The sequence below is a fragment of the Ascaphus truei genome, chromosome 4, assembly GCF_040206685.1.
Source record: "Ascaphus truei isolate aAscTru1 chromosome 4, aAscTru1.hap1, whole genome shotgun sequence".
Classification (NCBI taxonomy): Eukaryota; Metazoa; Chordata; class Amphibia; order Anura; family Ascaphidae; genus Ascaphus; species Ascaphus truei.
Window position 1 is genome coordinate 329,390,933 of NC_134486.1, and position 14,348 is coordinate 329,405,280.

Here is a 14,348-nt window from a genome sequence, read left to right on the forward strand (position 1 = left end):
GATCAGCAGTTGTCGTCCTGATCAAAGCAAGGTACTGTATGCCCTTCACTGCCAAAGCACGGAGCTATCTATTTGCAAAGGGGTTTACAGCCCCCCTCCAAACCTTCCATGACATCCTTCTGCTGCTGCTATGCCATTATCAGGTTGAAGTAAATATTGTATAAACTGCTTGCCAGCCATGTGAAATACTCTGGAATGATCCGACTCACTAATGCGGACTTGGAAGCAACACAAGGTAAATCCTACTGAAAGGAGAGAAATATGCAGCAGCATCAACAAGCGCCATTTAACGTTCAAGTAGTTTATTTTCCAAAACCCCATTTAATTTCCTCAGTATTTACTTAATTGAAATCCACTGACCTATAAGAAGCTGCAATGTCATTAGAACATCACATGACCGCTTCCTACTGGATTACTCCCCACAGCCATCCTTTATTTTACCGGCATATAAAAAGGTAAATATCTTGAGAACTGGGAAGTCTCCAGAGGTAGGGATAGTGCGGATTCACTAGCATTTTATTGTAGGCATTTGTTACTGTAGAATGATGGATTTCTGGCCCTGTGAGAAGGTGTAGCATGGTGAAGGATCACAGAGCTTCTTTTTCTCTGAGTCCTCATCCCAGCAATGATTGCAGTATTTCCATAGACAGGTATAGGCAGCAGCATACCTGTGTGTGTCCTGTGAGCAATTACACCATCTCAAACTATACAACACTTGTTACGTGGCTGTGTGCTTCACGTTTACTGCTGCTACTATATGCAGTATGTCAGGCGGGGCCATATTACAACATGAGCTACACACCATCCTAGGTTAATGGGCTGAACACCAGTCCCGGAATCCAGTGCATGTAAAAAAAAACATAAAACATGAATCATTATTAGGTCCACAGTCACATATAAGTTGTAAAACAGCAGGAATTCTTATTCCAATTCCAAGGTTCTGTGCAATAATTTTAGCGTGATCGTGACTGTCAGAGTGTAAAGTGTTGCTGAACCCCTGATCGGGAAAAAGGGAGGTGATCGTGGATGACCCGCACAAACGGGACTACCAGCGTTGCCTAAGCCACATCAACACTAAGGGTATGCACCCAATGATGAGTCAACTGGCATGAGTAACAGCACAAAAATGTTGAAAGATACCAAATGGAAACAACTCACGGTCCACCTTCAGAGCGATGATTCAGGCAGGGCGTGCTCCCAGGCACTGGATGTAAATCAGGAGAAAAAACCTGATACATCCGACAATGTAGGGTGGAGTGTAGGAGAAAACCCCCGATTCGGAATGGCTGGTGCACTACAAATAAGCAAAGCTGGAAGTGGTGACTGAAAATATTTTTTATTCAATAACATCCATAGATATGGGGTAGGGACAGACTTGTCAGTACCACATCTATCTATGGATTTTATTGAATAAAAAGGTTTTTTTTCCTATCACCACATCCAGCTTTGCTTATTTGCAGTGCACCGGCCATTCCGAATCGGGGTTTTTCTCCTACATTGTCCTTCATTCCCTCACCACTATGGCCCTCATTGACTCTTTGTATCTGTTTGTGCATGTCCGTCCTCATTTGTATGTAATTGTTTATGTAATATACAGAACTCGGAATCCATGCAGTACTGCACTGCGGAATATGTTGGTGCCTTAATAATATGTTGCCAAGTAGGACTGCACCCTATAGTGCACCAGTCACGCTAAGAAAACATGAAACAAAGACATTCGCCCTTAATGTAACCTTGATTGGATGCTACCTAACACTTTAACGGAAGGGGACATTTGGTCCCTGCGACAAGTCTCCATCGGGGATTGGACGCAGCCGCTGGACACTGAGCTCCCGTCCGCTACAACGAGAAGGTATATTTTAGCGGTAAGGGGCCAACTTTAGGGATTTTAGCAGTTCGGGGGTTAGCTTTAGGGGTGTTAGGGGGTTAACATTAGGGGATTTAGTAATTAGGGTAGGGGGTTAACTTTAGGGTAAAGAGTTAAGGTTTTTAGGGTCCGGGTAGCATTATGGGTTAGGATTAGGGTTTTTAAGGGTAAGGTTTAAGGTTAGGTACTTACCTTAGCGGCAAAGCAGCCAGCGGCGAGATGACTTACGGCAAAACGTCCGCAACCAAATGTCCTAGACCGTACTTTAACAGGTCAGGGACAGACTTTTCAAAATATTACGTGTGCCCATTTAAATTAATAGCCCCAACAACATACTCAACATACTCAACATACTCTGTGCATCGCAAAAAAAAAAGAATTAAAAAAAAAAGAAGGACATTGCAATACATGGAATAAAATTACAATAAGTGCATCAAACATACTAGCACACAACAGGAATCCCTTAACCAGGAGAGTATAATAGCTATTTATAATATTTTATGCCTATTGACTTAAATAACGATATCAACAATGGCCATTGAAACAGTGAATCTACTCTGTTTTCAAAGCATTTCAAATCAAACTCTTAAGCAACCACAAGCTTCACCAACAACTACCAACAGTGAAGATCTCACTTATTAAACCAGAATCACCCCATCCCCAGAGCTGAACTGTGCTATTGTATGTGTAGCCCCAGATGTTTACTTAATGTGCAGGGGTTTCTGGTCCCTTTTCAATATGTCTGCCATCCAAGCCCAACTCCCGTTGGACAATAAGAATCCACAAATGTCATTAGAACATCACATGGAACCTACTGGATTACCCCCCCTCCAGCCATCTTTTAATTGATTTTACTGGCATATAAAAAAGGTAAATATCTCGAGAACTGGGAAGTCTCTAGAGGTAGGAATAGTGTGGATCACCTCCAGGGGATGTCCCAGATCCTATTCTGTAAAAATAAATAGGATTGCTGCTTAAAAATGTCAAAAAGTTTCAGAAATAGTGACGAAAAACTCTCAAAAAAGGAAACGGTCAATAATATGAGATCAATAAATCAGAAAAGAAACACAAGTGACATTTTTACTAAACTAGCCTAGGAAACATGATACAAAACAACGTCAGGAATATAAGTAAATAAAACAACTCATTTTGTCGCCAAGTGCCTCAGATGACCACAGTAAATCAGATCACTTACAGACTAGAGGCCAGTCTGTGTGCAACAAGACGTCAGCCACAGAAGAAATGTTACTGTTCCTGCTAATTACCTCGTTAGTGCTGGCTAGGTCAGCACCACATTTGTCAAGACGAGAGCGACAAACCCATTACCAAGGTCCACGATTTTGCAACATAAATACCTCTGTCACTTTCTCATCTATCTTTGTATCATTAGGGAAAAAAAGAAGAAAGAAAGCGCAGGACCTCTCATAGCTTAGTATTTAGTAAATATATATTGGTAAAAAGATGGTGAGATATGCACATACACAATTAGAATATAAATGAGCATGGAGGTAGAATAGCCCGAAATCCAGGTGGCCTGGATATGCTCTCCACTTCCGATAACGGATGCCTGGGGGTCGCAGTGGATGTCCTCTCAGGTGGCACTGGTGCCTGTCTACGCAACTCGATGTCCCCAAGATGGAGAGATCCACTTTGGTAGAAGCCCTCCAGCCGCCGTCTCGCTCGCTGGTATGCGCACGCTGTTATTGGTGTACTCAGCAGTTCACCACCGCAGTGAGCGGGGACGTCAGCCCAAGAGAAGGAAATCCTCACCAGCAGATAGTTTCTCCGACGTCGCTCTCACTGGGTACGTCGGCGTTCTCAGCTGTTCAGTGCCACAGTATGGCACAGTATTTGCTCGAGCACAGGGGGAGACCACAGTTTAGGCGCGCCTTGTATCGCACACCTGATAGCATCAATGTGCTTGCAGGAAATGGCAGTATATACCAGGCGTTACCTCACAAATTGGATCTCAGTGAGCAGAAAGTGACTACAGTGATATATAATGTAGCACTCCACCACAAACTTCCAACGTGTTTTATGACGCTACGGTAGGTCACTTCATCAGGGAATTAAGTCTGAACCTCCCATAATGCTTTATATATCCCACCAGAGTATCTGATTGGTTCTCAAAGTGAAAACATATTTTATTTATTTATAAAATATTTTACCAGGAAGTAATACATTGAGAGTTACCGCTCGTTTTCAAGTATGTCCTGGGCACAGAGTAAGACAATATGCAATTAAAAAGACAATTGAACAAAATCGATCAATATTTATACATAGAACTTATAAACACATATGAAAAACATATAAAATGTAGCTCAACTAGAGCAACTGTGCATAAAATTTAGTATATGATAAATATCACCTAAAACATAAAAAATATACAAGGAATATAAATCAGAGGTTGGTCCTGATTGAGTGCTAAAGAGAAAGCAAAAACAAAACCAGGAGGATACCCCATAAGAGCATAATTAATGACATGAATTCAGGTCATGACAACGCAAAACTTCTGAATGTATATCACAGCCAAGACTAGTATCCAAACCTATCGGAGTGCATGCCATATAGTGGAGGAACCTAGTACAGGGTTTAATAGGGAGAGCAGGAGAATGACCTGAAATATCATGTGGTTGGACATTTGGATTGCATGACTTTCTCCTAATGATACAAAGTACTACGGAATAGAAAGTTGCTACTGTATATGAATCCCAATTATTGCAGTATGTTGCATTAAAAAGGATAGTCCAAGGTCCTGCAGCAGAGATATTTTCTCAGCTAAACAGTTTGCTTCAATATACTTCTGCATCTGCTCTTTCACTGCACCACAAATAACTTTCCCCAGCCTGGAGCAGCATTACAGAGGTAGTTCCACATAGCACATAAACAGTGTATTTGGCAGCCTTGGAAAAATGTAATTAGATAATGGTGACTTTTTATTTTTTCTTGTATTAAATTCTTAATGACATTTTTAATGCGTGTTAAAAGCATCCTTTGATTTCTAAAGCATGTTTTAGCCCACCTCCACAGCAGTGCAAACTATTTGTAACACTTTCCTGGTTGTGATAGATAATGTGTTGCCAATATTCCCAGCAGTTTGAACTGCAAACTGTAACAATAGATAATGTCGCCTTAGTAACATAAGGATTGTAGCTGCCAAGGTACACTGAATAGCACCGACAGTGTACACAGTGCTATACATAGAATTGTGCAGGTGAAAGTCCCTGCACTGTACAGCTTATCTCATTTTGGTCATGGCCCGGACAGATTAACGCTTCGGGTGGTCCAGACCCAACCCCCTCCCCCATCGTGATGGAGGCAGACACTGTCCCCAACGCTGCGGCCACGTCGCTGGGGACAGCAAGTCTTGCTACATGTGTAACTTGCCAAAAGTCATGAGGAGCAGACACGGCTTCGAACAGGTTCACCCGCTTCAAAAAGGCAATAACATTACTGATATATTTTATTCAAATGGTACTTTAGAACAGGAGCAGCCAACTCCAGTCCTCAAGGGCTGCCTACAAGTCAGGTTTTAAGGACCGAGTCACTAATTGAGCCATATGTGCTGAAGCGGGGATATCTGTAAAATCTGACTTGTTGGTGGCCCTTGAGGACTGGAATTGGCCCCTCTTGCTTTAGAAGCATCTTCCCAATCTTTCTATGCTTTCTACAGTGATCCTCACCTTCTTAATACATGTTGCAGCTTTTTGGCGATTCCTAGTAGCATTTTAAGGGTGGTGCAAAACGTACCTCTGTTTCAATTGCAAGCTCAATAGCTTCGCCTTCTATTGATTTGACTTCTTTGGCCCATTAAAAACTTTTTTGGCGCACTGAAGAGACACTAGCCTACAGAACATATAATTAGCAGAAAAGCGATCTTTCTGCAGGAAGCGACAAGATGGTGTGAGGTAGAATGAGTGAATTAACACCAGGTTTCCCATATTACAGGAGACAAAGCAATTCAGGTCAACTCTACTGAGCTCGAATCACTAGACACTGCAAATAAATTGTACTTTAGCAGCAGGGATATTGTGTACAGTATATAGCTCCTTTTCCACACAAAATACCTGTGAAAGAAGCAAATATATGAAGCATTTGTCTCACACTTAAAGCAGCAATACTACATTCCCCTTTCTTTTTATATGTAAAGCATGTGACAATGTATAATTCTACATTCTTACCTAAAATGGCAATAGTTTGGTGTTCTGTTCTACATTCTACATTCTGCACGGCTGCCTTGCTTGCCGGCAGCGTGTGCAACTCACTGCACCGCGATTTGCGGTCTGCAGTGACCTGTGATGCGTGCTGGGGGGGGCGTTGCCAAATGGGTCGGGTGGGCGGGGGCAATGACGAGGTGGGGCGCGGCTGTCCCGTCTGCCGCCCCCCCCCCCGGGCTGTGTGAAATACACAACACACACACACTTCCCCCCCCTACCTTTTGGAGGGAGTGGGGGGGAGAGCTGTGCACGAGAGGGGGAGGAGGGGAGAGAGCCATGCAAGGCTGCCTCACAGACTTCCCTCCCAAGCCGCCTCCCTCCCGTAGCTCCTTCCTCCTCCCCTAATTGGCTGACTCGTGCACCACGTGACGCGTCAGCGCTTCTGATCACCAGAAGCTTGCAGCATCGGCCGGCTGACGCGTCACAGCACGCAGTCAGCCACATCGGAAGGAGCCAGCTGGGACCTCCAGACTGGAGGAAAGGGGCTGGTGGCCCGCGGCCGCGCTTAGCCTAACTTTGTGCTGCAGTCTACCAAATGTTGTAGCCGATATGTAACATTACTACGTGTAACACGTTATTTTTTTTACAGCTTTCACAGTAAGAGACAGTCTGCTGTTTGAAACACAGCAACAGATCTGTGTCCATGATACTTTGTTGCCAAAGGGCAGAGCTCAAAAAGGTGTGTCAGAGCCTGTTTAGAAAGTCAGATCCACTTCCTCTTTTGAAATGATTGCTATAGCAACCCCAGGATGATCAGTACATTACAAAAAAATCATTAAAATGGCATTAGGAGTTTAAAAAAAGCAGAAAGTGTTATCTAATACTACAGAACTGATTTAAAAATAGTGCATATTTGTTTTTGTGGAGCTTTTCCACCTACTGAAGCAGTGAAAACCATCAACTTTCATAGTATGTGGGAAGAGCAAAGAGCTAAAGTGGTGAGGACACTGCCCTAGATTTGGTGGAGTTTGGTTCTAATCCCTTTGTCTGCTCTACTAATAACTTTTGGCAAATCAGTTTATCTCCCTGGGCACAAAAAATAGAGTTGAAAATCTTCAAGGAGGATTATTGTGCCTTTTAACTGGTATAAATACATGGTCAGCTTTATCCAAGATAGATTAGTATTATACTCTTAAGAACCCAAACCATTTCCACCCTGAACAAAGGTGTTACCTTACCACCCATTCAATCTTCTGCTTCTAATTTACAATAAAATAATGATGTCCTGAAAAGTTCATAATAATAATAATAAGTCTTGAAATAATTTGCAACCAGAGAGCCCAAGTCTCACATAGAAGCACATGTTAGAGTTATTATAATTTTAGCTTGCTCTGCAACGTAACACTATGTGTGACACTGAGTGGTTGTTGCAGAGTGTAAGGTACCTATAATAGATTTACAAATGTAGGCCTCAGAGTTTAACTACAAAAAGCACAGTAAGAAATAGTTCCAAAATAAACAGTGCCTACTGCTTTTATATTACAGTTACAGTCTCATCACCAATGCAGGAAAGGATGCAGCACTGTTAAATATACAGCGGTCACAGCTACAGTTATCAGAGGTGAGTAACAAAGCAATTTAAATCACAATTTAATAGGATACAAAAAACAACAGTTTATATCATTTTTACCCGATTTAAAACTACGCTTTGACCCAGAGCTGAACATGAGCACCACAAGCTACAGGGACTCATGCTTCTTGAGCTATTTCTTTTTATTTTTCCAGGGAAAGCAATATGGCCACTTGGCTCAGCCTCGCTCTGGCGGCCAATAGAAAGTGGTGACACCATTGTGAGACGACGTTGCACCTGGGCCCCTGATCCTTCTGGTTCTTTATTTGTACTGGCAACAATAATAAAGTAATCCTCTCAGCAATCACGGACTCCCTAGAGCAGGGGTGGGCAACTCCAGTCCTCAAGGGCCACTAACAGGTCAGGTATGCATGATATCCCTGCTTCAGCACAGGTGGCTTAATCAGTGACTCAGTCATAATGACTGGAGTTGCCCATCCCTGCCCTAGATTTTTGAGTGCTAGTTTAGCTCCTGGTCACCCCCTGGTCCATATAAGGTAAACAACATTGATTTTGGGGCTGGGGGGCGGGGGATATGCTACTTTACGATTTCTCAAAAAGAGAAAGTTTTCATGATACATGCAAAGTAAAGGCAATTTCGAGAAAAATGGGGTTTGTTTAGACGGGGGAAGTTAAAGTATAGACATAGGCTGCTGCTCTTGTTAATATGTTTACAAGGTGAGAGGGACTGTGAATCCTTGAGAAAATAGGGAGAAAAAAACCCTGTTTGCATTAGAGTTTGTCTACTGAAATAACAAAAGTGCAGATGTAATCGCCAAATAGGTGGAACTAAACCAACACAGCTTGATGTACCTCTTCAAAGGGAAGAAAGAATGCAATGTGGAAAACCTTGGGGCTATGACATCAACTGCAAAAGGGGCCAGTCCTTCAATCATATGGGGATCCGTGTGAGCAGGGCAGGCAGAGGTAAACACATGACACTGCCAAGATAATCTGCTTCTCCGTGTTCAATGCAAGTGACAGTCAGAGCCTGACAATGAACATACTGTACAGCAGGATAACTAAATACCGAGTATGGACACCTTCTTCCAGACCACAGAGTCTTACTGACTCTTGCTGTTAATTATACCTACTGACCCACAATGCTGTCCTCTAAACAGATAAACACAGAAGAAAAGGCCACCTTTGTGGTCACCACCTTGCAGTCATAGATCGTGTTGTTGTGTTTATTAACATTTAGTGTAAAATAGATACAAAATGGTTGGGAAAAAAACATAAGCCCCAAATATTTCTTAAAAAAACAAGTTAAAAACCACAATTTTATGAAGCAAAAACCCTGCAAGGCTATTTTGAAGAGGCGACCCAATAAATAACCTACTTTTTTTTGTTTTTTAATAAATCAACTTTGCAGTATTAGATAATATTTACTGCATATGCCGCATATGAGTAGCACCGTGGCTAATACTATACACATGATGCATAAAGCTTGGCCCCCTTGCAGACACTTCCCAGAATGCCCTCCTACTGTCTCTGTACGTTCCTCCTACCAATTAGATTGTAAGCTCCGCGGAGCAGGGACTACACTGAAATGTTACTTTTATGTCTGAAGCACATATTCCCATGATCTGTTATTTGTATTTTGTTATTTATATGATTGTCACGTGTATTACTACTGTAAAGCGCTATGTACATTAATGGCACTATATAAATAAAGACATACATTTTTAAAATAGTATTCAACTCAATGCCACTTTTAATGAGTTTTAATATACTGAACATTCTTTGATTTCTGTAGCAGGCTTTAGGCACCTCCCCAGCACTGCAACACTTTCCTGTTTGTGATAATTTGTTGCCAATATTCCCAGCAGTTTGAGCTGCAAACTGTAACAATAAATAATGTTACCTTAATCATTTAAGAATACATTGTAGCTGCTGAGTTACACTTACTGCAGTCATTAAGTGAACACCGGGAAGCATGAACTTTGCTGATCGATCACAGGAGAACGAATAAAAATCGGTAGCGTAGGTAATTAGTTTTCAATAAAATTAATCAAAGCCTGCATATATATGGGGGGGGGGGGGGGGATTGTAAGTAGGATTTATTTTGGTGTGCGAAAGTCTTTAAGAGCAAATATGTAACAGAATATGGATAGGACACAATTTTGCCATAGCAGACATGGCAAAGGTTTTTTTTGCAGCTAGGGAATCAATGTTTTGTATACAAAAAAACGTGCTCAACTAGTCTGATCGCTGGAATATGCTATACTTATCGCAAGCGTACTCAGTCTGTAGGACCAGGGTAACGGGTCAAAAGTCCAGTGTTCCACTGGGGAGGGGGGGGGGGGGGGTGAGAGATACCTTGGTATACAAGAAAAGAAAAAAACAAAAAACAAGCACAGCTTGTACAAGAAAAATGTATTGTAACACAGATAAAGTATCTCTCACTTACATGTGAGTTAACACCGACGGGTGTGGAGCAGAGCGGGCACAGACGCCGGCAGATCACGGCGTTCTCCGAGTCCCGGGAGCAAGATGCGATGGTCTCGCGAGACTTTACCTTTGCCGCAATCTTTCAGCTCCAAGCTCCAAACAGCAATCCTTCTGATAACCGGAGGCGCCTCTTCCTCTCCCCCTCTCTCAGGAGGGTGACACACTATGTCTGGCTCTTGCTCTGCTCCACTGTAGTGCCTATTGCGCAACCCTTAGATATTGGATGTACTTACTGCATGTGCAGATATATGTGTATATATGTGATCTGCATTAATTTGCAGGGGATGAAAATGTATCCCTTGAAATACCTGCTACTGTATCTTAAGGCCTCGGATGTAGTGGACTCGCAACGGAGAGGCGTGGCGTCACCAGGTTGGTTCGCCCTCATTGGCTGAAGTGCTCGCGTGACGCTGCCGTCGCGTGAAAAAAACGAAAGAAATTGTCTGTAAAAAAATCTTCTGCGCCGTCGCACTTACTATGTCGGCCCGATAGAGCTACTACAGTATATTTTGTTTGCGCCGTTGCTCGCACTGTGGACGCAGCCCAAGACTGTTAACAGAGCTTCTGTTCCAAGCCACTCATATCCTATTCTAAGCAGTCTTAACTGCAATCTCTGGAAGTCTAGACCAGGAGTGCGCAAACTTTTTGCCTTGCACCCCCATGCCTGCTCTCCCCCACTGCTCAAGCCTCACTTACCTAATCTGAAGCGTCAAATGACGCCGCGGGGTCACGTGATATCACGTTACCCCGTGCCCAAGCCGACTGAGTCACTGTAAGTGACATTGTAGAGGCCTCGCGCAGTGCCTCAGCCTTCAATTTAAATGTCTTGGGGAAGAGAGTGGGGCCTCTGCAACCACCACATACCCTCCACCCCCCCCAAACAAATCTCGCGCACCCCAGTTTGTGCACCCCTGGTCTAGACAACTGCTCTTCAAAAGTTTTTTCAGGATCATTATCTTAGGACACGGCTCAACTGGTGGCCCCCAAAGACTCTGGTGTGTCCCTTGACTGCCTGCTCCTGCTAATAGTAGGGAATTTTTTCACACTAAAATTCACCTGTAAGAGAAGGTAATGTTAATATATATATGGTAAGGTAAGGTATATGGTATGCTAAGTGCTTGCAAAATGTTGAAGTATCATCATTTTTTTGGATCCAGCCACTTTGGAAACCTAGTTGAAGAACCCCGTTCTATGAGCTCACAAACACTTAATACTGGTTATATTCAACTGAAGCAGGTAAACACATTTAAAAACCTAGTCATGTCGCGGGCAGCAACTGCATTTCCCACGCAAGACATTGCATAGTGTAAGCAGTGCTCGTCTCATGATGCTCCAATGGCTGGACTCTTCAGAACATTAAAGTCACGTGGAAGTCAGGAAGAATTAGCCAGAGTGTCCCTGCGGAATAACACAAGGACATGTCTTGTCTTCCCCAAAGGAGCCTACAGAGCAATCAGCTGACAGGAAATGTGGATGGTTTAAGGGTGAAGTTGCAGTCTAAAGAAATCCAGTTATTTATAAATATACGGATGTCAAGAGTCAAGTAAGAATATTGATAGTCACATATTTATTTCTAATAATGTTGTCTCCAACAGTGAAAAGTTAAAGAATCTCTAGAGCAAACAAAAGAAATTTACAAAAAGCTGAAATAAATGACAAATGCTAAAATCCTTTTTTTGAAAGCAACCCAAAGAACCCTACATTTTGAGCATGCTGTACGGCTGGCTTCCCTGTGCAGGAGAAGCGCCCCACTCCATTCAGATTATTACTATTTATAGGCTAAAGCTATTCAATTCCGGGCATTATTGAAATCCCTGCTCTCTGATTGGATAATGGCCGGAATTTTAACCAATCAGTAATGGCCCAGAATCTTTCAACCAATCGGCTTTCAGTTCTCATTCACAGAGTGAGATCAGCTCTTAGACATATGTGATTGGACAGGAGGCAGCAGCCAGGCACCGACTCCTCCCACAGCCTGCCTGCTGGGAGCTCCGCACAGGAGAGTGAGGGGAAAGGTGTGTGTCTGTTGTGTGTTTTGTGGGTGTAAAGGGGGCCAGCAGAGTGTTTTATTGGTTTGTGTGTGTGTGTCTTTTGTTGGTGTGTGTTTTGTGGGAGTAGAGGGGGCAGTGTGTCTGCTGTGTGTGTGTAGAGGGGGGGCTGCAGTGTGTTTTGTGGGTGGAGGAGAGGTGCAGAGTGTTTTGTTGGTGTGGGTGTAGGGAGGGGGCTGCTGGTGTGTTTTGTGGATGTAGAGGTGGCAGAGGCTGTTTTGTTGGTTTGTGTGTCTCTTCAGTGTGTGTTTTGTGGGTGCAGAGGGGGGCTTCAGTGTGTGTTTTATGGGTGCAGAGGGGGGCTGCAGTGTGTGTTTTGTGGGTGCAGATGTGTGCTGCAGTGTGAGTTTTGTGGGTGGAGGATGGGTACAGAGTGTTTTGTTTACAGGGTGCTGCAGTATGTGTTTGTGACTGTAGTGATGGGCTATTGTATGTGTTGTGTGTGTGTGTGTGTGTGTGTGTGTGTGTGTGTGTGTGTGTGTGTTTTGTGACTGTAGAGGGTGGAGGACGGCTGCAGTGTGTTTTGTGGATGTAGAGGAGAGGGGGCTGCAGAGTGCAGCAAGTATTTTTTCATGTTAATAAATGTTATTACCCAGAAATAGGTCTGATATGTTCTTATCTTGCGGCCACGAGAATTCCTCACTTTCTTTTTATTGGGAGCTAAAGTAAAAAAAATCTTACACAAGCAAGAATGAAACAAATGTACAAGCTCCGACTACAATACTCCTAGGACATCTCCAAACCAGAGCATTATGATTCAGTTGCAACCTTACACTTGCAGTTCTTCTTGTAGTAGCATTATTTAATTCCCCTGAAGTCATCTTAAACAACAAAGCGCGGTTTTCATTTTTGCTTGTATGAGAAACTCCTATTGATTTAGGCACAAAGCAGCGACGTTCCACGCTGTTCACATATATTTCTTGCATCAGGGCTGATTTCATATAAACAAAATGCAAAAATCTGCCATAGTTTTCTATATAATGACTGCCAGAAAACACAGGTAGGCGAGTACAACGATCAAATAAGAATACGTAACACCCCTTTTACTAACTCACTAGGAGTGTCTTCTACTGTACCTTCTACTAGATCAGGGGTGGCCAACTCCAGTCCTCAAGGGCCATCAACAAGGTCGGGTTTTTAGGATATCCCTGCTTCAGCACAGGTGGCTTAATCATAATGACTGAGACACTGATTGAGCCACCGGTGCTGAGGCAGGGATATCCTGACAAACTGACCTGTCGATGGTAGACCTTGAGGACTGGAGTTGGCCACTCCAGTACTAGATAAAGAAGCGTCTACTTTCTAAATAGACTGTGTACGAGAGAACATTGGTTTATTCTATTCATAGAATTGTAGCCGGAGCCCCCCGGAGGGGACTGCGCTGTGATGAGGTCCAGTGACCCTGCGGATCCCGAGATATTTACCACTTTAGGAGCCAATATTTCTGGTAAATTGATATGGTTACATTCCATGCCTCACTGATGGACCAATAGGAAGCCGCAATGTCAGATCATGTAATGTAGCTTCCTATTGGATGACCTTAGTGTTCACTTTCTATCATACTTTCATTGTAGCAGCACATAAAGTAAATATCCCAGGAACTGGGGCATCTCGGGAACTGCAAATTGCTTGGCTCAGCTCCCGAAAATTGCAGGGGTGGGTGGGGGGGCTTAAGACTTCCACCTTTGGCATTCATTTTCATTCTACCTCGGACACCGTCAGCCATCCAGACAGACAGACATAAGAGAGGTTTCATTAATCAACAGCTCTTGGAGTCATTGGCTTTGGTGAAATTGATTTGTGACAGACTGTTTTTGAATTTCACTCCAATGAGCTAATAAAGCATGACTTATGTTTACTATAAATACTGCTACTTTATCACATCATCGCTTGTCCACAGTTGAATTATCTCGCAATAATACAGCAGGTCATGAAAGGGTTATGAGAGGATTTTTACAGTGTTGTGAAGAACTTACCCTCTTTGAAATAAATCCACATTGTAGAATTTTTGGAGTTCCACAGAGAATTCAACCGTGGCCTGAACATCACTCATTTTGATTCCAGATGAAGACACCAAAGTTAGTTACTAGACATAAAATAAATGTATATTAACTTTGTTTGAGAATGGAAAACAGAATAAAGGTGAAAGATAACACAAAGCATTTATGGCTCCTAGTTTTTTTACAGACGCATTT

The 14,348-nt window shown here is 42.9% G+C and overlaps 1 protein-coding gene across 6 annotated transcripts in view; it reads right to left on the reverse strand.

The window, feature by feature from the left end:
* FAM135A (family with sequence similarity 135 member A) overlaps window positions 1–14,348 on the reverse strand; it is a 170,566-nt gene that overhangs the window by 126,201 nt on the left and 30,017 nt on the right. For all 6 annotated transcript variants that reach the window (XM_075598073.1, XM_075598075.1, XM_075598074.1 and 3 more), the window contains exon 3: window positions 14,130–14,239. In XM_075598073.1, coding sequence (XP_075454188.1) covers window positions 14,130–14,206 — 77 coding nt within the window. In that variant the 5' untranslated portion in view covers window positions 14,207–14,239. The remainder of the gene's footprint in view (window positions 1–14,129; window positions 14,240–14,348) is intronic.